This window comes from Ipomoea triloba, chromosome 1, assembly GCF_003576645.1.
Source record: "Ipomoea triloba cultivar NCNSP0323 chromosome 1, ASM357664v1".
Lineage (NCBI taxonomy): Eukaryota > Viridiplantae > Streptophyta > Magnoliopsida > Solanales > Convolvulaceae > Ipomoea > Ipomoea triloba.
In genome coordinates, this window is record NC_044916.1 from 3,636,579 (window position 1) to 3,659,516 (window position 22,938).

Genomic DNA, 22,938 nt, shown 5'->3' on the forward strand with positions numbered 1-22,938 from the left:
CTTTAACATTAAGAAGCCACACTAAGTCACAAGAAGACACAATTGGTTCAAGCTTTGGAAAATTTGGAGTGCATCGCGGTGGAAATCATTCCTCTTTATCCAGCTCAACGCTTCCCTAATGACCATTGCCTCAACCTCCTTCCGTGTGAAAACTCCTCTGCCAGGAACACTGGAAGCTGCCATGAAACGCCCTTGGTCATCTCTCAACACCTAGAACCATGATAGAGCTTCCTTTATCGCCAATGCCTCAGCTCCGCCAAATGAATATCATTCAAAGCCCGGATTCGACCAATTTTTGCCCCAAGAAAACTACCATTACCGTCAAACACAACACAACCAAAATAGTCCTGGTCGTCTTCCATAAATACTGCCGCATCAACGTATACTTTAAGTACGTCAGCACTGCTCACTAAAATGCTGGAATTAGGGTATAATATTATGAACACAGCGCCAAAGAAAGTTGTGCACACATAAACCATTAGTATAAAATATATTAACTACAAATACATAATGTTAACTACATACACATAAAATGGTAACTACTAACTACAATCATATAAATTGTTAACTACATGTACAAAAATATAACAACGGTAAATATATAATCTGAAAATTATTTTTAATTAGGGTCAATAATATAAGGTAAATCCTAGTCAATGATATAATTTGCATTTTTTTATTCACCATACAAACTCCAAGATTTTAGAATGTGTTGTTCAAGAAAAGGGTTTAACCCACTTAAAAGTTAGGTACCTTTAATTTGACTCTTTGAGATATGAGCCCATTCAACATTTTAGACCATCAAATATAATTCAAGTAGAAGGATGATGGTGGGTGGTGGGCCGACCCAACACAATTGATTAGGACCAGTAAAAATAAATGCATAAAGCCCACTAAGATGAAGCTGGGTTGTGTGATTTGATTTACGAGAAAGTTCGCAATTACTACACAATAGTGCATTTTGAGTGAAACACGTATTGTGACGCTAGCTGATAAAAGACCACAATAAGGTAAAGTAGGATAGGTTGCACATAGCTAACTAGCTTGAACGGAGAAGGTCAATAGACTGCCCATAACTAAATAACTCAAAATAGATTGTCCATAATTGACTAGCTCAAAATAGGTTGTCTATAGTTAATAAGTTACAATTAGACATATTAACATATTAATTTAGTGCATCAAGGTCAAAAACCTTAATTGTGACCTGCTATAGCAGGTCAATAATGCATCGACGGAGCTTCGACAACATTATGGCGAAAGCATGATCAGTAAGTCATCGAAAAAGCTGATCAAACTGGTCGCCGTACCTCCGTCAACTAGAGAAGGCAACCAATTGGTCGCCTTCACCGGTCGACAGAGACAACAACTAGCTTGGTCACCTTTTTTGATGATTTGTTGGTCACACCTTTGTTAGAATTTTGCTGGTGCATTATTGACCTGCTATTCCATGTCACTATTAGGGTTTTGGATCTTGATGTACTAAATTAATATGTTAATATGTCTAATTGTAACTTTCAAAAGTTTGAGGGCATAATTGACTTCTTACATAAAGTTGAATGGTTTACTTCAAATTCAGTTTAAAATTCAGTTTATACTATAATTTGAGTTCAATTGCACGATTTTTTTGTTTGATGGACCAATTATAGATTTTTTTAATTGAATGCAATTATACTATTCCATTTCACTATTCGACCATTTTCCCATTAAAATTCAGTTTATACTATACATAGTTTACTTCAAATCATGATCATATATACCTATTTGTATTGCTTATTTAACAATATATAAAACTGAGATTTATATGATACTTTATGAATAGACATTCTTGGTGAATGAAAGCTACCAAAAGTCATTGGCAATTTGGACTTACATTACATTTCATAAATTTCGAGCATGCATTATGACCCACCAAAGATCATATCTGCTTTCAATCCTTAATCTTGACTTTTGTTCCACTTTCCTCTTTATGTTGTACTCTGTGTGTGTTTTTTTTCCTTCTAAATCCATTTACCCATTTTGGGTGTTGGCCTGGTCCCTTTCATAGAGTTGGTGGTTTTATTTTTGGAATAACAATTAAATAAGTCAGTGAATTATACACGATGTTATAATTGGGTCATTCAATTTAAAAAATCTATAATTGGCCTATCAAACAAAAAAAAAATCATGTAATTGAACTTAAATTGACATGTTATATTATATTAGTAATTTCCAGTCACTTGTTTATATTGATCAAATTCATATTTTTGGATCTTCTTCTTTTCTCCCAAGTAATGACGTAAACTAACATAGGTTGTTCATAACTAATTGACTCAAATTAAAAATGTTTCTGGTGAGAGTTGAACTTATAACCTTATGATTACCCAGACAACAGACAAATTTGATTGAGATTACCTCCATATTCTTTATTATACTACTCCGCTCGAATAATTAAAAAAAATTGAAATTTTATATGATACATGAACCAACTTTTAAGTACATTATCCAATATGATTTAATAAAAAAAAAAAAATTATGAAATTGCTTTGAAGTCATTATTTGATATGACCCTAATTAGGGCCATATGTGATAGGGACATAGGGTAGCCGAAGGCGTATCATTACTATTACTATACATTCAAAAAAAAAATGAAATTATAGAAATTCTAACAATGAATAAAAAAAACTTTTCAATCCCATCTCATATGGTCTCCTACCAAAACAACATGATTTAATAAATAGAATTAAAACATTATATTAAAGAATCCCCCACCCCCCACCCAAAAAAAAAAAAAAAAAAAAAAAAAAAAAAAAACCCCCCCCCCCCCCCCAAAAAAAAAAAAAAAAAAAAAAAAAAAAACCAACTTATGTATCACTCATTAGACTTTTCTAGATTCCATTATCTTTTTATCGTATGACCTAGCATTGGGCCCTACTGTTTTTTAAAAAATATTTAAGAAAATTACACTTTTCGTCCTTTAAGTGTTGATCATGTTCACTTTTTGTCTCTAAATTATCATTGATATTGTAATTTTCGTTCTTTCGTGCTCGCTATTTGTCCCTGAGTTATACTAAAATTGTAAATTTAATCTCTAATGTTTTATTAATAAATGGACGAAAAGCATAACATCAATAATAACTTAGGGATGAAAAGTGATTATGATCAACACTTAAAGACGAAATTTACAATTACCATATAACTTAGGGACGAAAAGTACAATTTTTTCTAAATATTTTAGGTGAACAAGACCCATTGTTTTTTTTTTTTTTAATAAAGAACATGATTTAATATATAGAACTAGACATTAATCAACTTCGTTAATTGGATCAAACACATAAAATAGAAAATTAATTAATTAATTAATTAATTATTAATAATAATAATAATAATAATAATAATAATAATAATAATAATAATAATAATAACAACAACTTGAGCTATAAATGAAATGGCCATACCACCCTTATCCAGAGTTCAAATTTGCAAAATCAAATTTATACAGTACAAAAAAAAATGTTAAATCTAAAATATGTGATTCATAAAGGCCATTATCATAATCATAACATTAGATGATAATCTTAACATAATCCAAAAGAATTTTTTGCCTTTTTTTATTGTGCATTTGGAAAATAATTGATAGTGCTTATGGAGAAAAGTTTATAAATCCACAATCAGACATTATAAGATGCATAATCGTAATTACAAAAGTAATTACAGAAATGCCATCGCATTTCTTTAAATACTTGACAAGGCGTTTGGAGGATGCTTCTAGATGCACAATTAATTATCCACAAATGCACAATCAGTCATTACAAAATATACAATCGTAATTATAGAAATGTTGTTGTGCTTGTTTTCGATCATTTTAGATGGACATATGAGATTTGATAGTAGTTATATATATTTCTTTTGATATTTGATTGATGAGTATATATCTTCATTTCTTTTTTTCTAAGGGGTAGGATTAGACAATTCACGTTCACCAACACACATTGATGAAATTAGTGATGTTACGTTGTAATTTTGAAAGATTAAAATTTTTTTTAGATGACGAGGATATGTAGTAGTGACTACTCGAGGGTATGCAACATTTATGTGTTATAACATGCAATACATAAGAGGTAAACTACATTAAGAATACCCTATGTAATGTGATTTTATGACACAATAATAAATATGTTAAGTTTCCACCTACTTAGCCATCCCTTTCGGACAACGGATTAAGACTTTGAATGATGAATATTGATTATAAATATAATTAATTAGTGTAGGATTAAGTAATGATTGACCTATTTGGTAGTGCATGTGCGTTCTAAGAATTCCCTAACAATGATAATATGTGGATAAAGTGATTATTGATTTGTCTTATGATATGGACACAATTATTCCAATTTTCTTTTTAATTTCTTTTAAATTTTCATGTAAACTAGTTATGATAAATCAATCATTCACTTACATGAAAATATTATTTAGAATGACTTAAATTTGACTTACATAATTTTTAGTGAGTAATAAATTGCACTATACGTGGCATTGTAATTTCGTAGTTCTGTAGTATATCGGGAAGTTGTGACCAAAGGTCGGAGGTTTTCGAACTTATAAGACTATAGAGAGAATAAATTCAAAAGTTCTTCAAACAAGCGTTTAGTGGGGTATTTATAGGCCAGGAGGTCAAAACGGCACACATGCTAGGAACTCGCGACGGGCATGCCCGCCACATGTCTTACATGCACTTGGCGGTCTCGGGGCGAAGGAAGAGCGTCCACATGTAGTGAAATATCTGAGTCGCTCGCCAATAATCATCGGGGTCGTTTTAAGCGTCGAAAGGTACTCCTTTGACACCGCTTATCTCATGGTCTCGAGATTGAGGTCAGGTACTCGGGTCGGGACCGAGAACAAAATAGTTAGTACAGAAGCTCATTGAGCTAGTAAAGGTTTTCGCTCTTCCGATCAGGTCGGTCAATACTTACCCAAGGTCGGATCATGTCAGAAAGGATTCCTCAATACATGGTCAGCTGGTTTTGGTCAAGTCCTCAACACATGTCTTATTTAATATTCATTGATTAAATTAATTATTTTTTATAGTGGGAAAATAAAGAAAATGAAAATCGTGGAAAATGAAAACAAAGAATAAGAAATGTGGTAGTTTAAATAAATAAATAAATAAATGCAAGGGGCCAAGATGAAAATAAAAGAAATGGGAGGGCCAAAATAAAAGCTAGATACTATGTATCAATCAACGCAGCGTGGTGGGAAAGCTACCAAAAGAAAGGAAAAAGTGGCCAACGAAAGTGCGAAAAGAAAAGAGAGTAGAAAATTGGAGGGCTAAAATTGAAAGTTCAAAGATGATTATAAGTTTACAACAACAACAACAAAAATGATCCTAGTACAATTGTTACAAGAAAAAACGGCAACATATAATATTGAATCTTTCTTTGGGCATCTCAATTCGAGTTTTTTTTTTTTCGTAATTTTTGAGATAAAATTGATAATTTGAAAGAGAGAGGAGAGAAGAGAAAAGAAAAAAGTGATAAAAACTCATGTCATATGCTATATTTTTTGAAGAGGAAAACTTAGTTCATTAAATCAATAGCAAGACAAATAGACAATCAACAAGAAAAAGGGGAGGGGTGTCAAACTACTCCCCGCAACCTGACTCAGAAATGGCCTCCCTAACAACAATGTGGGCGGCATAATTCGCAGATCGCCTAATAAAACCAAAATTGACATCAGTAACTAATGATGCCAATTCTTTAATATCATCCACTAAATCGTCCACAACCACCTAGTGAGCGCGTGGAGGTGCATTAGGATAGTAACAGTTGGCAACATAAAAAAAATTTAAAAAAAAAAAAGAAGCAATTAGTACTTTAAAAAAAAACATAAAAAAATAAAAAGCAATTAGTAATTAAACAAAATCAATAGGGTGTTAAGCACCTTATGCTCAGATGGCATGTAGTGGTTCTCCCATATGGGAGATTATGAAATCGAGCCTCACGAATTGATTGTTTGTGCTTCGATAGGTGGAAAAGTATGTATGAACCAATATGATTTTTTCACTTGGAACTAAGGAAAAAAAAAAAAAAAAAAACTCCAATGGGGATTTTTGAATAGAGTTTGCTCTTAATGTAATAAATGTATTGTTTGGATAATATATAATACTGGTTACAAGATAAAATTATCACACTTTGACGAAAACAAGATAATTTTCTTCTTATAGTGTAGAGGGGTAGCTTCAGTGTAAATGTATTAATAGCGTATGATGTCAAGGGTACGATGTCAAGATTAGTTTGAGGTTCGTAGGTTACCCTAAACTGCCTCATGGTAGGAATGGTTAAGACTGAAAAATTTTGGTTTGCATTTTTTTAAAAGATAAAATGTTATAGACACATTCTTGTATTTATAATTTGATTACTTTTAAAACACTCTTACTTTTAAAATCATATCATGTACTATTATTCATTTTATTTAACAAAAAGTAGTACACTTCCATATTCAAAAATAAAAATAAAAATAAAAATTGTGATTACAAATAAAAGTCATTATCTATTAAAACATATATAGTACATATCAATTAAAATTTATATATACACACACACACATATCAATTTATTTATTAAAATATAATATGTTATGTAATACATTTATTTTTTAATTTTTTCTTTATTTTAAAATTAACCCATAGGGCCTTTAACTTGCATGAAACGAGTTAGGGCCAGACAAATCTAGCGCGCATACAAACTCGTAAAACTCAAAAGAATTTTCGCGTACAGTTGGACAAGTCTGATATGACAAATCAACTCACATTAACACTTCTACGGAATATCATATGAGTTATACTTGTTGAAATGAGCCTCTAGATTATGGTATATACCATTACTCCATTAATCATACAAAACAATATTTTTGTATCTATTTTATTTTTAGCATATCAACTTCAATTAATCAAGTATTAAAAATAATAAAACACATTTACTAATTTCAACTATGAAGATCACTTCCAATAGTCATTTCTTACCATAAATCCATAATATACAAGAGGTGTTGGATACTTGCATAGTTGGATATATTGTTGTTTATTCCTTCAAATAAAAAGAGTACTATAAATGTATGTTTCCTCTTTGATTTTTAATTATTCATGAATTAAATGATTTTCTCACAAATTAATTGAATGCACACATATGTCTTATTTTGCACCACTTTTAATTTACCATCACATTTGATTAATACAAAAAATTTGAAATAAATAATTCATTTAAGACATTAATACAAAGTGACAATCTAACACACTTTTTTAGTACGTGTTACCTCTTTTTAAAAAAGTTTAAACTCTAAACTTAAGGGTTCATTATCACTTCTACCCTAAAGTTTAGTGGATTAGATAAATCAAAGGATGTGTCTTAACTAGCATATACCTCCTTTAGTCCTTTGTGATCATTAGTAGGATTTGAACCATACACTATTAGCTATTGATAAAGTAAAACTTATAAACTTATTTTAGGTTAATTGACTTGTTGAGCTGTGCTTTGAAGGTCTCTTTCTCTCTCTTTTCTTTACAACATTCAATATCTCACTTTTGTGAAATCAATCTAAATTATATCTAAGACAAGCTCGAATCTTATTTGGGGAAAAACTTGACCTTTATAATTATACTAGTTTTCTTATAAAAAATTAGGAGCAGAGAATGAAAGTTCATATGGTATTTTTTTTTTTTTTTGATGAGTTACTATTCAACCTACTTGAAATAAATAAAAAGGAAAATATTATGTGTACTCTCATTTTTTACTCTCAACTTTTACTCATATATACAAAATCTTGATGTAAATACTTGTATTGGAATTCACATAAAAAGTAACTTATCTATACCTGTCACATCAGGAAGTAAAATTTAGAGAGTAAGATTTGAGAATCCATGGAGTAGAAGTGTAGAACTAAAAATAAAAATAAAAAATTGTATTTGCAATTAGAGTAATTTTGAATAATTTAAGGTGCATTTCTGCAAATTTTTCGAAGTTAGCGAAAAACTTAAGTTTGATATTCCCCAAAATATATTAATTTTTTTAACTCCCGAGGCTCATCAGCTCATGTACACGCGGCAACTGACAACAGCCTCCACTCTCTCTCTCTCTCTCTGCATTCAAGAAAGGAGAATAGAAGCACCCAGGACTCTATCTGCGACACAGTTTGAGAAAATTCTTTCATAAGAATAGAAAAAAAACAAAATCTTGGGATTTTTGGAGAAAATGGTGATGTTGTTTAAGGTTTCGCTTTGAGGGAATTTTTTCCAAGTGGGTTTAGAGAGAGAAATTAAGAGAAGAACTGAAAGAAAGAGAGAGAGAGAGATGTATATGGGGGTAGGGGGAGGGGGAGGAGGAGGGGGTTTTGCAGGGCCAATGCGAAAGTCTTTTAAGGATTCTCTCAAAGTTCTCGAAGCTGATATTCAACATGCCAATACCCTGTAAGTCAACTCATCTTCTTCTTCTTCTTCCTCTTCTTCTTCTTCTTCTTCATCATTTCAGAAACTTACTCTGTTTTCTTTTTTCTTAAATTTTTCTGTTTTGGGTACCTGCGAAATCACTTGTTAACATATATTTGTGTTTTATTTTATGCTTCTATTTATGGGTTTTATGGGTCCCACCCCCCTTTTGATTTTACAGTTCTTGAATCATGGTATGCATTATATTCTGGTAATTTGGTTTGTTTTCCAGCTTGATTTAGTGCATAAGGAGTATCTGGTTTCGATATTTCAAAAAGAAAAAAAAAGAAAGAAGAAATATCTGGTTTGAGATTTTTTAAGAATATTGGAGTTTTGTATGAATGCGGAGCATCCATATATTGTAAAAAAATTGGGTTTGTTTAATCCTATGTATAGCGATTATCTGTTTGTGAGGTTTAATGTTTTGGGGCATTTCATTAAGGAAGGTTGCTATCGAGGTTTGTTTGAACATCACTTCACTGCTTGCTTGAGTTGCTGGTAAAGGTATCTATCCATTTTAATACTGTTCTGATGGTTTGATCAAGGCATTTTTGTTAATAATTTCGTACAAATTAGTTCTAATTGCCACTTTTGTGGCACTATTAAGTGTGTGTGCGTGTGTTTTTTTTGTCTTGATTTTTTGGTTAAAATAGTGGGAAACCTGGGTGTCATTGAGAAACCTTGACCGATCGGGTAGAGTGTACAAGCGGGGGACTGAAAGGGTGACTCGCTATTTACCTCCTTAGGATTAGTCTGGCGTAAAGGATTAGTCTGGCGTAAGCTAGAATACCAGGCTTAGGATTAGTCTGGCGTAAGCTAGAATACCTAATGTATCAAGAAATAGAAGAAATAGTGGAGAGCCCTGCGGGGCTAGCTCAAGTGGTAGACCACCTGACCTACCTAAAGTCACTACTCCAGCGGTAAGGTGGGGTTTTGACTCCCACCAACAACATCTTGGAACTCGTTGGCCTAAGTGTGGAGATGGATCCCTTGTGGGCGTGGACGGGCTGGGAGGGCTCCTTGGGCGACTCGCGAAGCTGGGAAACCTAATGTATCAAATAATAATAATAGTGGCGGAATCTTTTTTATTTGCCTTTTGTTTTTTTTCCCACATTTGGGAGGGGGGGTGGTGGGGTGGTTTTTTTCCCACATTTGGGAGGGGGGGTGGTGGGGTGGGTTTTTTTCCCACATTTGGGAGGGGGGTGGTGATGGGTTTATGCTTGTGACTTGTAACTTAAAAGCATATACTTGCTTGTGCTAGTCCTCTTGTGTTCTTGTCCTTTTTCCTCTTTGCATCAGTGGGGTAGTTTTGTTATCTGTTTGGCAGCTGGTGTTAATTCGTTCTTTGTGTTTTCGGTGATGTGAACGTGGCAATGTGGTTGCAGGGCATCTGACTTCCCGAGGGAGTACGATGGCGCTTGCCTACAAATGCGAATGTCCTACAGTCCCGCGGCGCATCTCTTCATGTTTTTAGTTCAATGGACCGACTGCCATCTAGCCGGAGCTCTTGGACTGCTGAGAATTCTAATTTACAAAGTCCGAACTTTCTCATCCCTATCCGTTTCTTCCAAGAAATCTCGTCACTTTCTTCGTAATCACATATGTGCTCCTTTGTTTCAGGTTTATGTTGATGGCACCACTACCATGTCCACTCACGAAAGAAAAGCGAGCATTAGAGAATTCTACGGTGAGTTGCTAGAGTTCGTCTTAGATTTATCCGACCTCGTACTACAATATGGTATTGCTGCTAATGGTCCTATGTAATCGATGGACAGCCGTTATTTATCCCTCTCTATGTCAACTTCAGAACGGGGTTACAGATTCCGAAGACAAAACACAGAAAGCCGTCTTGCTGGAGAGGTACCGGAGACGAGAAGACGAGGATTGCAGACAGTCCTCGGATTTGGATATCGAGAGGGAAGAAGAATGCGGGATATGCATGGAAGTGAACAGCAAAATCGTGCTGCCTAACTGCAATCATGCCATGTGTTTGAAATGCTACCGTGAATGGTGTGTTTCCCTCTCCTCGTGTAACACTCTCACACTTTATCTCTGGCCCCATACATACATATGTGCGTGTCTTTGTATTTCCACATGTGTATCAGTGTATGTATATATACATGTGTATATTTATATGCTTGTATACATCGAATTCTTGGAAAATATGGAGCACACAGATAGGACTTATTTACATAAATTGCAGGCGGTCGAGGTCACAGTCGTGCCCCTTCTGCCGGGACAGTCTGAAGAGGGTAAACTCCCGGGACCTCTGGGTATATATGGACAGCAAGGACGTGGTGGACATGGCAACGATAACGAGGGAAAACCTAAGAAGGCTGTTCATGTACATAGAGAAGCTGTCTCTGGTCGTGCCCGAGACTGTTTTCGAGACTTACGATACTCACATAAGGTAAGAGCGTTTCGACACACTCACTCTTGGATGGATGGTTCATCTCAACCACCATTTTTCTCCCGTTGATCACTCCAAGGCCAACCGAGAGGGTTGGTCCGAACAGATATATTTAGCAACGCAGAGTGTTTTTCCTAAGCGTTTCTATTTATGAGAACCCGGCCTGAATTATTGTGGCACAGGGGTTTAGCTACATATTTTTAATTGTATGTTCTGAATGTATGTATACATGCTGCTCTCTTTGATTTACGAGAGAACCCGCAGCTGCACCTTCGCTCTTTGATTCCGCAGTCGCTATCCGAAGGTGTGCTTCTGCTTGTACAGTTATGGAGTTTGTCTTGTAATAACTCAAACCTTCTCCCCAAATATGCTCTGAAACTCACGAGCTTATTTGATAGTATTGTTGTGTGAATGTTTTTAATCAACTTTTAACCTCTTGTGTAATGTATGACTGAATTTCATGTCTGTCCATGATTTGATCTTTGTCTTGAGGCTTTGTTAGGAGATTTTTTTTTTTTCCAAAATTTTGAGAAAATAATTTTCAAATTTATTTTTTAAAATTAAAACTTGAATATCTATCACTCATAAAACAAAAATGTTGGTTAAACTATTGATTTGCAATAGGCTTGGTAATTACAAGTTTTAGGATCAACTTTTTGGAGGATCAACTTTCTTGACAACAGTCTATTGATCTTTCTTGATTTGAACCGGTCAACTATGAATAATTTAAGTTGATTTACCTTTCTTGTGGTCTTTAGTTGGCAAAAGTCATAAGACAGGTTTACATAGTGAACACTCATAGTGATTTGAACCGGTCAACTATGAATAATTTAAGTTGATTTACCTTTCTTGTGGTCTTTAGTTGGCAAAAGTCATAAGACAGGTTTACATAGTGCACACTACGGGAAATTTTGTCATTCAAAATGTCAAAAAAAGTACTCCGTAATACTTTTGAAAATTAAACCCATTTTTCTATAGCCAAATACAATCGGAAAATTTCTCTCTGTCATTCAAAAAAAGTATTCTGTAATACTTTTGAAAATTAAACCCATTTTTATATAGCCAAATACAATTTTCATATTCATAATCCCGATTCATGAGACGATTTTACAAAAGTATGAGTACATATTTTATAACTTTTTGATTACTCATATTTTATAACTTTTTGATAGTGGAAACGATCAATAGTTCATAACTTAGTTGTGTTTGCTATGTAACTAATTTTTCACTATCAAATGATATGTATACATGGTTATGACATATATGTATATATATATTATGTTATGTCGTATGTAGACTGTCAAAATTCTCACATACTTCAACTAGAACAAAACATTGCACAAAGAAACAATCTAACCTTAAACTCTCATAAATATTGAGGGAAGACACAACTGATTATTGCTTTCGACGAAGGAACTCTTTCATGTTAGCAAGAATTTCTGCCTTCACCACGATTCGCATTCGCTTAGAGTCCTCCCACAGTAATCCTCCATATTCTCGTGCAAAATCGCAAGCAGCCTCGAAGGCGTCCTGCAGGAAGATGAGATAATCTGTATCAGCAAATCCAAAAAAATGTTATGTAAGTATGCTTTGTGGGCACGGGGAGCTTACTCTGGAGGGGAATTCCTCGTAAAGATGGGCTGGCATCATTTCAACCCTGTTCAGGTCGGATTCCCACAACCTAATCTGCCATGTGAAATTGAATCTTAGTGCATTTGTTGCGTGTGTTGGCTAATGGCGTAATAAGATCAAGACGTGAACCAAATCATTGTCTAACGCATGGGGATTTACTCTTCGTTAAGAAGGAAAGTATGATAAAAACCGATAAAGCATTACGAAAACTACCTACCTGGTCAGTGACGTTTTCTGGAACGGCTGGTATTCTCTCAGCAACCCTTGGATGTGCGTTCTGCTGAAGGAAAGAAACTATCTGTGCAATTTCATACACAAAATCAGAGGTCTATCTTGGGAAAATTCGAAGGTTAAACCCGCTAGCTTCATATGAAATTGCAGTTTCGCAAATGATGGCCAAAATGAGGTAAATATACATATCATCTCAACCCCAGTTGATCGCTCAAAAGATGACAAAGACCTTATAGAGGGGCTTAAACCACATAGGAACCCGATACTGGTGTATTCTTTGGGTTACCAGGATCTTGCAAGAAAATATATGACAGCATATAATTAAGTTCATGAAAACGGACAACACTGATCCGTGAATGAAGCATTCACTACTTTCTTAAGTGTGAGAATTATACATTTTTTAGAGTAAGTTTAGTAATTTACTTGAAGAAATGACATAATGGCATAATGCAGAGAAAGAAAGCTATAACTTGCCTGCTCAGAACTTATGCCGTTTTGAAAAGCTTTGTACAAGCTTTCTTTTGAAATAGCACCAACAATGAGATTTGGAAGCTGGTACTCCACTCTGTTTCCAGCACAAATTGTTATTTACAAAATTAACAGTAGAAATAAAGACTTTCACATGATTCAATAATATTCAAAGAGTTAATACCCAATTTAGTCCTCGACTATAGAAGCTCAATTTAGTCCTAAACTACTTTTTGTGCTTAATTAGGTCCTGAACCTTAATGGTTTTACCCAATTGAGTCCTCAGATGTTAGAATCAATGACTAAATCGAGAAAAATCATTATAGTCAATAACTAAATTGGGTATTATTACCCAATTGAGTCCTCGGATATTATTTATCTTTTTAACATTTAGAAATACGGTTTTTGCTCTTTAACAATAGGTAGTACATTATATGTAGTTTAAAGCAAATTAGTACCTATTTGAAGCCAAAAATGGCTAATTTGACTCTCAAGAAGTGGAATACAAGAATCAAAATGAAAAATAGGGAGTAAGGCCCCAGTGTTTCTTCATATATATCATCCTTAACAGATGGTAGGAAATACGAACCAAAATATCTTACCTAGCAAAAAGGCGCAGGATCTCACAATGTAATTTTGATGAGGAATACGCATACATCCTGAAGTTTGTTTCCACAACAACAAATCCCTGGTAGCAAGAGCAAAAAAGGATAGGAGTGTAGAAAAAAGAAGGTGCACTACATTATTAAAATATAAATCCTTTGTTTCACCACAACTTCAGATTAATTTTTTTTGGAATTAAACTAGTGGTTGAAAAGAATGCCCATATGTTTATGCTACCTGTTTCCTTGATGATGTATCTGCCAAGCTAATTGAGAGGTTGGTAGCTAATTTGGTAGGTATAAACCAACTCTCTTTCCGTCCCTGAACAGGGGAAAGTTATTTTACGAGTTAGAAGAAATTAATAGTCATCAACATGCATATAATTACTAGCATTTACCTGCTGTAGCTTGACCAGCCCCAGATCTCCAAGGTCCCTAATTATACTTCGCTGGACCTCAGTTAATGTGTTTGTGTTGTATGCCTACATCATAAGAAAATTCATGATTGAATTACTACTAATAGAGTGAAATCACAGAAATTGATTCAAAATTTCTGGCTCTGAGCTGTCCTAAACTTTTTCCCTCAGAGCTGTCCTAAAAATTCAAGTATGCCAAAGTTAAAGAAATCCCTTGGCAGTTAAACAGTAAGAAAGCTGGCACTTGGAAATAATAAAACTATGAAGAATATGGTACCTCCCCTGCAACATGGAAGCTGAGCTCCAAAAGAAATGCAATAAGATCTGCAGAATCCACGCCACTCTCCTACATTAAAATGTGGGTGACTGATATGTCAAGAAAATATTGGAAATGATAGTAACCATTTTTTATCAGAATAGGGATTCCATTTCCATGTCAACTCTATTACCCACCCACAAGTCCACAACCCCCAAGGCAAAAGGAAGATCCATTTTCATGAAAAAAGGTGGATGTGAAACTGTGAAAGCATGGCCAGCTACTCTCCTGCAGGTTGAACAAAGGCTGAATGCCTGGCCAAAGGCTTTTTTTTTTTTTTTTGTTACCTTTCACTTTCACACCCACCCTGGGAGCATGTTTCTTTTCATTTTTTCTTTATTCTTCACACCAAAAAAACTTTAGAGGATATATGAAAGAGAAGGAAAAGGAGCAACAGAAGCCAACAAAAGTGATACCTCTGCATTGGTTATGTACTCCCTGATGATATACCAAAGCTGTGCATTAGTATCCATCAGCTGTCATAGACAATAGTTAATACAGACTTCAATTAGGAATGGTCGAAGTAATTTATCAGCTCATACCAAAAACTGAAATCCACTTTCAGTCAACTTTGGTGGCTCTTTGTCATCTCTGTCAAAAGTCAAGAAGAATACATAGTTCATTACATACTTCTTTATTCCATCATTCCATGCATGAAATGAAAAGCATAATTTATATTTTTTTTTATAGATAAAACATAAAGGAGAGAAAATACCTTTGACTCATAAGACCACGCTGGAAAACTTTCATCATAGAAGGCCTTATGTTTATTGTCTTGCCAGCTTCACTGGAGCTTATAAGGTGCAGCAGGAAGCACTGGTTTGCCACAGTTGAAGGTCATAAAAAGAGTAGTCAAAATCATTGTCATAGTGAAGATTGATTTATGTTAATACTAATAATAACCGAAAGTACAACTGTTTATAGCAATATAACAGGATGATCACATCATCTTCAAAACTCAACCGTACTGATACGAAAAGTACATGCAATTCATACCTCCCACTGTTCTGAGGCATAGGCATCTAACTCCTCCAACTTAGGAAGCCTCACGGTGATATTTGAAGGCATTGGTTCTCTTGGTAAAATTCCACTGCAGGTTTTAAATTTCATATGTTATGATGCATTCCTTAGTCCTTACACATTTAAGCATTCTCATAGGAATGATTATATCCTTAAAGTATATAGTAGTCATTAAAAACTTATTACCCTCAGTATTCAAAAAAAAAAAAAAAAACTTATTACTCTAGTAGTTTAATATGATTCAAAGAGTGAAATTAGTGGCAAGGCAGAAGTTCCAACATCCAGAGTGGACAAGAAAACAACTAGCCAACATTTGTCAATGATAAAACCATGGGGCAAGTTAACTATGAAGAAATCATAAGAAAAATAAGTAACACAACGCCCACGACTCAACATGGTTAGCAGAAATTGATGCCTGAACCCTCAACAGTCAACATGACTAAATCACACCTCTTCAGCTCTCTATAACACATACACTCAAGAATTCCCAGAGTAAAATAACACCATTAAACAGTACAGAAAATAAAATGGAAAGTCCTATCAGGTTTATCATAATTCATGTGCAAGGTAATGGAACCTAGCTTACCCATGGACTATGTGCTTTCGAAGATTGTATTGGAACTTTGGATTTAATTGATAAGAACTATCCTTTTTCCTGTCAAGGCCAATTAGAGCATCATCAGCACCAGGAAAACAAGACATCTAATGAAATAAAACCAAACTATGACAGATTGACATCATAACCATAATTATCAGGATAAATAAATAGAAAATGTTGCTGCAGGGAAAAAAAGAACAAAAACTCATGCAAAATAAATAAATAAATAAAAAATAAAAAATAAAAAAAAATGTTCACATTCAAGGTGGACAGGTTGTGAACCCTCACCAGAATCCAAAAGTTAAGACTTAACTAAAGAGGGTAAGAGAGATGGGGAGGACAGATGACTAAGTCACTTCAAGAAGTGATTTTGAACTAAGCAGCCCTTTTAGATTCTTTTGTTGCCAATCCTCTTTGTCTTCTCTCCAATCGAAGTCCTAATGTGGAACAAAGCCCAACTCTTAACCCTCTAGGTTCATCTTCCATGATCAAATTCTCTTCAAGTAGTCATACACTCTTCTTCTTCGACTTTATCAGACCTGGCTCCTACAAGTTCTCTGATCACATCCACTTCTGGACTTTAATGGGGCATTGGCAATCAGTAAGATATGTAATTATGTATGGCTAATAATGGAGACTTGAGCCATCAATTTTATTGCTGCACTAGGTTGGATTTGAATTTATCTTGGTTGGTATAATTAAAACTAATTGCAACTTGAAGATATTGTCACTTGATAGTATATCATTGAGACATGGCTCCAGCGAAATGAGATGTTTAATTTAAAGGGCAATTCAATTACAAGGTTTAACCAAACTCAACAAACCTAAGGGTGCTTCAGTTCAGTTTCAGTTGTGATTTTCCAGTATCCAAAGTTTTTGAGTGCCAGAAGCTCCGGTAAGGTCAGTTTCAACTCAACCAAGTTTCCACCCCTAGATGCAGAAATCTTAAATAAAACACGTATTGATGCATTTTGTTTAGCTTAGATTTACTTATCAACGAAAGGAAAAGATCCCACTTCATTAAATTTACAAGTTGCCCCAGCCCTTCACTACAAATCACCAGTGCCAGATATCTGAAAAGCACTCTCTTGAACCTTCCTTTGTCACAACTCCCACTAATCATTGTCTATTTTAATTTTTAAAGGCATTGATATCACTAGCTAAAGAACAGAAAAGGTAATCAATCACTCCTTATTGACTAGGGAATTTCCTAACATAGAAAGAAAAACACTGACAAAAAATTGTATAGTGTAAGTGACTAACCTGTCAAAAGTTTCACTCAATAGTCTCAACTGTATTAGTCTATCAATGGCTACTTTGTGCTTAGTGGATCCATCTGCAAGTACCCATTCCTCAATAGACTTGGCAGCGATTGGCGAATCTATGTATAGCAGTTGCAGTACGTACTTCTTTGCCAATGGAGGCAGTGATCTATCAGAGGAAAACAAAGGCATCAGAGGCATAAATACAGAGCATAGCCGAGAAATAGAGGGAGGAGGAGAACCTGAGAATAGCTTCACAGATGAAGGGGTTATCATAGAGACTGTCGAGCTTCATGGCGGGCAATGAAGCCACCATGTCCATGAAATTCTTCGCGACGATCCTCACTTGCGGCATTGTTCCCAATTGTTAGTCTCTAAACTCCCACCAATTTAGGGTTCCCAAAAAAATAAAATTCTTCAGACAATCAGTACAGAACTCTGTGTGTAAAATGAACCCGAGCTCTCTTATTGAGAGATTTCGTTAGAATATCTATAGTTTGATCATTTGTTCGCAGAGAAAAAACAAATTTAAATTGCTGAACTTATATATTTATGAAAATCAATCATCAATCTACGGAAAAACATAATGAAACTATGAAAAACCCAACGTGGTTTTGGGCTCTATAATTCTAGGGCTTTTCCAGCTCAAGACTGAGATAGCTGGAAGACAAGAAGAGTCTTCTCAGGTTGTTACTCCGTCTGTGGCCTCACAAGTCACAACTACTACGTTACATTCGCATAACAGAATATTAAAAATATAATTAAAATAAATATATAAATAAGAATAATTGGTTGAGTAATTTACTTGATAATTATAAAGTAAAATTTTGATTTTTTTATAAGAGTCCGTTAACTATGAATAACATGACTAATTTAGCTCATTGTGATGATTCTTTGCTACTCTCACGAGACAAGCCATACTAATCCTTACACGAGATAAGAGGGCGTAACTTGATAATTACGGAATACAAAATTTTAAATTTGATCAGTTATGAACAACCTGACTAGTTTATCTTCTTGTAGTGGTCCTTTGCAATTTTTACGAGGCAAGTCATAGTAATCCTTACTAGCTGGTGAAAATCGAGTATATGCGGCAGGTGTTGGCTTCGGTCTGGCAGCCAGTGAAGGGTGTCCAAATATCGGAGGTTCAACCGGGTTTGTTTCTCTTTGTCTTCTACCATCTCTCCGATATGCAGCATGTGCTTGAAGGGGGTCCTTGGTCCTTCGAGAATCATACGCTAGTATGTAGACAGGTTCCCGATGGTGTGCTGCCCGTGAACGTTGCCCTGGATTCTGTGGATATCGGTCCTGGAACAGATCGGAAGCTACCTAGGCACTTTTGTGCGGGGGGATGATAGGTTCGCAGGTGCACCATGGAAGACTTTCTTCCGAATCCGTGTCGCAATAACGGTTGATCGCCCACTCAAGCGCGGATGAAGCTCGTTAAGAGGGATAAATCCACATGTTGGGTCTCCTTCAAGTACGAGAGATTACATACATACTGTTTCTGCTGTGGTATGTTGGGGCATGCGTATCGCTTCTGTCTAAAGGCTAGAGAATCTGTTGTGCCGGTTGATCAGTACATGTTTGGGCCTGAGATGCGTGCAGGGGCGAGCAGAGGGCCTCGTGCGGTGGGGGATCCGTGGTTGATACCTCTTACTGGACCGGAGAAGACGGGAATGGCAGATGAGACTGTTGTCGTAAACGTACCAGTCCAAGACGTCCTTCCAGTTCGTAATTGCCAGGCTGAGACCGGAGTGGTGGCTGTGTCTAAACGCCGACGTGAGGGGTCTGGGGGCGGAGGTAGGCGGCAAGTGGGTGGCAGTGGTGACACTTTGATGATGGATGTGTCAAAAAAACTTGCATTCGGCGGGTCTTGGTTCACAGACCCGCCCGTCATCATGAGTACGATAAGCTGGAACTGTCGTGGCTTGGGCAATCCACGTAAAGTTCGCGAATTGGTGGACATTGTGTCCCTGAAGAAGCCCGCGTTTGTGTTTTTGATGGAGACTAAGGTGGCCCGGTCACATGTGGAACGTTTACGGGTCACGCTTGGTTTTGATGGTTTGTTTTGTGTTGACAGCTTGGGGCTGAGCGGTGGCTTAGCTCTTTTATGGAGGAAAAATTGCACGGCTAGATTGCTGAGTTACTCGAGGAATCACATTGATGTGGAGGTCACCATGGAGAGGTTGGCAGCTTGGCGTATGACATGCTTTTATGGCTTTCCGGAGCGCGGTAGGAGGAGTGAGTCGTGGGAGTTACTTTCCACCCTGGCTCATCGTTCTACTTTGCCTTGGGTGGTGTTAGGAGATTTCAATGATCTCTTGTTCCAGTCAGAAAAACGTGGGGGGAATCCTCATCTGGATAGCCTCCTCCGTGGTTTTGGAGAGACGATTGATGCCTGTGGATTGATACAGCTGCCTATGCGTGGTAGTCAGTTTACATGGGAGAGGGGTAGAGGTACCCTGGGGTGGATTGAGGAGAGGTTAGACAAGGTCTTAGCCAATGATAGCTGGTGCAGTATGCGGAGTGGGGCAGCAGTTGAGAACATTCATACCCGGTCATCAGATCATTCAGCTTTATTTCTCTCTTTCCAAGATCTAGCCCGCAGAGGTGGTGGGCCGAGGAATTTTAAGTTTGAAATGGCATGGCTCTTAGATGAGGGTTGCAGGGGGGTTGTTGAGGCTGCATGGCTCGAGGGGAGGGTGAATGGGGTGATGAACTGTGTTAGATTTTGCGGTGAGAGGTTATTGAAGTGGGGTGGTGATCACTTCCACAAGTTTGGTGAGCAGTTCAGGCATCTAAGGAGGAGGCAGTTGGCTTTGCAAGGCCGAAGGGACCCAGTTTCTTTGACTGAGTTCAAGAGGCTCGAGGATCAATTGTCCAGACTTGAGGCCCAGGAGGATGTGTTTTGGCGGCAGCGGGCTAAGCAGCACTGGTTGAAAGGGTCAGATGCAAACACTCGCTTTTATCACAGGTACGCCTCTGCTCGTAGAAAGAAAAACTTGCTAGCTAAACTTAAAAATGCTAGGGGCGAGTGGGTTGAGGGTGAGGGTTTGCATGATGTTGTGATTGCTTATTTTAATGACATTTTTCAATCGAGTGGGTCGGCCCCTTTGGATTCCTTTTTTGGGTCTATTACCCCCCGGGTGACCCAGGAAGACAATGATTTATTACTCCGGCCTTTTACTAATGATGAGATTAAGGCTGCTCTGTTTTCGATGTTCCCTGACAAGGCCCTTGGCCCGGACGGAATGAACCCGGGCTTCTATCAGAATTATTGGGATATTGTGGGGGACGATATTTCTGCCTTTGTGGTTGATTGTCTGAACTCATGTTCTTTCCCGGTTGGGCTCAATGATACTAATGTTGTCCTCATTCCTAAGAAGAACATTCCAGAATCTGTGTCGGATCTTAGACCTATCGCTTTATGTAATGTGATGTATAAAATTATGGCGAAAGTACTGGCTAACAGGATGAAACATTTGCTTGGTAACATAATCTCCGAGTCTCAAAGTGCTTTTATACCAGATAGGCTCATCACGGATAACATTCTGGTGGCTGCTGAGGTAGGGCACTATCTTAATAGGAAGCAGAGTGGGGTGGTGGGCTGGGGGGCCCTGAAGCTAGACATGGCGAAGGCCTATGACCGGATGGAGTGGCCTTTCTTGCGTAAGATGCTGCAGGCCCTTGGTTTTGCTGAAAGGTGGGTTAATCTGATTATGTTATGTGTCACTACGGTTTCATATAATTTCTTAGTTAATGGGACTAGTGGTGGCCAAGTTCTCCCATCGAGAGGGCTCAGGCAAGGAGACCCCTTATCACCGTATCTGTTTATTATCTGTGCTGAGGGTCTATCCCTGCTCCTGCAGAAGGCACAGAATGAGGGATCTATTCATGGTTGCAGGGTTGCTAGGGGAGCTCCTCCTATATCTCATTTGTTCTTTGCAGACGATAGCCTTCTGTTCTTTAAAGCAAATGCTCAAGAGGCAGGGGTTATTAAGCAATGTCTAAACGAATATGAACTGTTGTCTGGCCAGGCGGTAAATTTCCACAAATCCAGTGTTTGTTTTAGCAGGAATACGTCAACTGAGCAAAGAGAGGTGGTTGCTAATGTTTTGGGTGTAAATCAAGCTCCCAATTTTGGGAAGTATTTGGGGCTGCCTGCTTTTGTTGGAAGAAATAGGAAGGCTGCATTTGTATACATTGAGGACAAGATTAAACAGTGGAATAAGAAGATCTTATCACAGGCTGGTAAGGAGATCTTGTTGAAAAGTGTGGCTCAAGCCATGCCTACTTTTGCAATGAGTATCTTCTTGTTGCCTGAGTCAGTCTGTCTCTCTATTGAAAGAACTATGAATAGCTATTGGTGGGACTCCGGCAGGACAGAAGGATACACTGGAAGGCCTGGGATTGTATGTGTGTGCCTAAAAGGTTTGGGGGTCTTGGTTTTAAAGATCTACTAGCTTTTAATTTGGCTATGCTAGGAAAGCAGGCTTGGCGATTCATGACTAAACCACAATCCCTAGTGGCAAAAGTTTATAAGGCAAGGTATTTTCCTAAATCATCTTTTGTTGATGCTACTCTGGGAAATTGTCCTAGTTTTTGCTGGCGGAGTATTATGGCCTCCCATGAAATGGTTTGTAATGGGGTGAGTTGGGGATGGGAAGTCAACATTGATCTGGGGACATCCCTGGTTACCTGACGACCCAAATCCCATGATTCAAACCCCCATGCCTGCAGCATTGAATGGTTCAGTGGTTTCCGGTTTAATTGATGAACACACAGGTACTTGGGACCACTCAATTTTTTCAGATATCTTCCTCCCTAGTGATGTGAGCCGCATTATGAAAATCCCAATATCGCCTGGATATAAGGATTCGTGGTACTGGGTTGGTGATGCAAAGGGCTGTTACTCTGTTAAAAGTGGTTATAGATATGTTGTGGGAGAGTTTGGGGATAGCCCCATGGTTTTTGACAAATGGAATTCCTTGTGGAAAATTAAGATGCCCCCTAAATGGAAGACTTTCTTATGGAGAGCTCTCAATGACATTCTCCCTGTTACTACAAACTTGGCTTTAAAGAGAGTAGAAGTGGATCTTACATGCCCAAAGTGTGGCCTAGCACATGAGGATGTTATGCATGCTCTAATTTTGTGTGATTATTCACAATTTGTTTGGCATGAGTCTAAATTGCCTTTATCATCTATTATGGGTGCTTCTTTTACCCAATGGTTTACAAATGCTTTGATTATTTTGACTGAGGAAGAAGTGGGTTTGACTATGGCAGCTTTATATTTTATTTGGAAGGCAAGGAATTCGGCCCTTTGGGATCTGAATCTACCAACCCCCAGGAGAATGATGATCCAAGCAGCAAAAGCTCTACACGAGTGGAGGGCGGTGCACTGTCACACGGTTGCCTCCACGGTTCCCTCGCAGCCTGTCGCACAACCAGCAATTTCCGGACTTCCACACCATGCGGCATCCTTGCAGCGGTGTTTCTTCGACGCTGGGTTCCAGGCCGAGTCCATG

At 37.0% G+C, this 22,938-nt stretch overlaps 2 protein-coding genes across 2 annotated transcripts; one reads left to right on the plus strand and one right to left on the minus strand.

The window, feature by feature from the left end:
• The first annotated feature begins 8,061 nt into the window (after positions 1–8,061).
• LOC116016782 (E3 ubiquitin-protein ligase AIRP2-like) lies at positions 8,062–11,318 on the plus strand. Its single transcript, XM_031257184.1, has 5 exons — positions 8,062–8,434; positions 9,838–9,988; positions 10,073–10,139; positions 10,228–10,462; positions 10,656–11,318. The coding sequence occupies exons 1-5, from the start codon at positions 8,319–8,321 to the stop codon at positions 10,864–10,866; spliced, it is 780 nt and encodes a 259-aa protein (XP_031113044.1). The 5' UTR covers positions 8,062–8,318; the 3' UTR covers positions 10,867–11,318.
• Positions 11,319–12,047: 729 nt separating this feature from the next.
• LOC116017072 (general transcription and DNA repair factor IIH subunit TFB2) lies at positions 12,048–18,105 on the minus strand. Its single transcript, XM_031257596.1, has 15 exons — positions 17,650–18,105; positions 17,409–17,576; positions 16,134–16,202; positions 15,524–15,617; positions 15,243–15,343; positions 15,070–15,118; positions 14,944–15,003; positions 14,489–14,557; positions 14,194–14,277; positions 14,034–14,117; positions 13,796–13,881; positions 13,200–13,290; positions 12,712–12,792; positions 12,474–12,548; positions 12,048–12,392 (listed from the first exon to the last, which is right to left on the minus strand). Exons 1-15 carry the CDS (start codon positions 17,760–17,762, stop codon positions 12,258–12,260), a joined length of 1,359 nt encoding a protein of 452 aa, XP_031113456.1. The 5' UTR covers positions 17,763–18,105; the 3' UTR covers positions 12,048–12,257.
• Between the last annotated feature and the right edge of the window lie 4,833 nt (positions 18,106–22,938).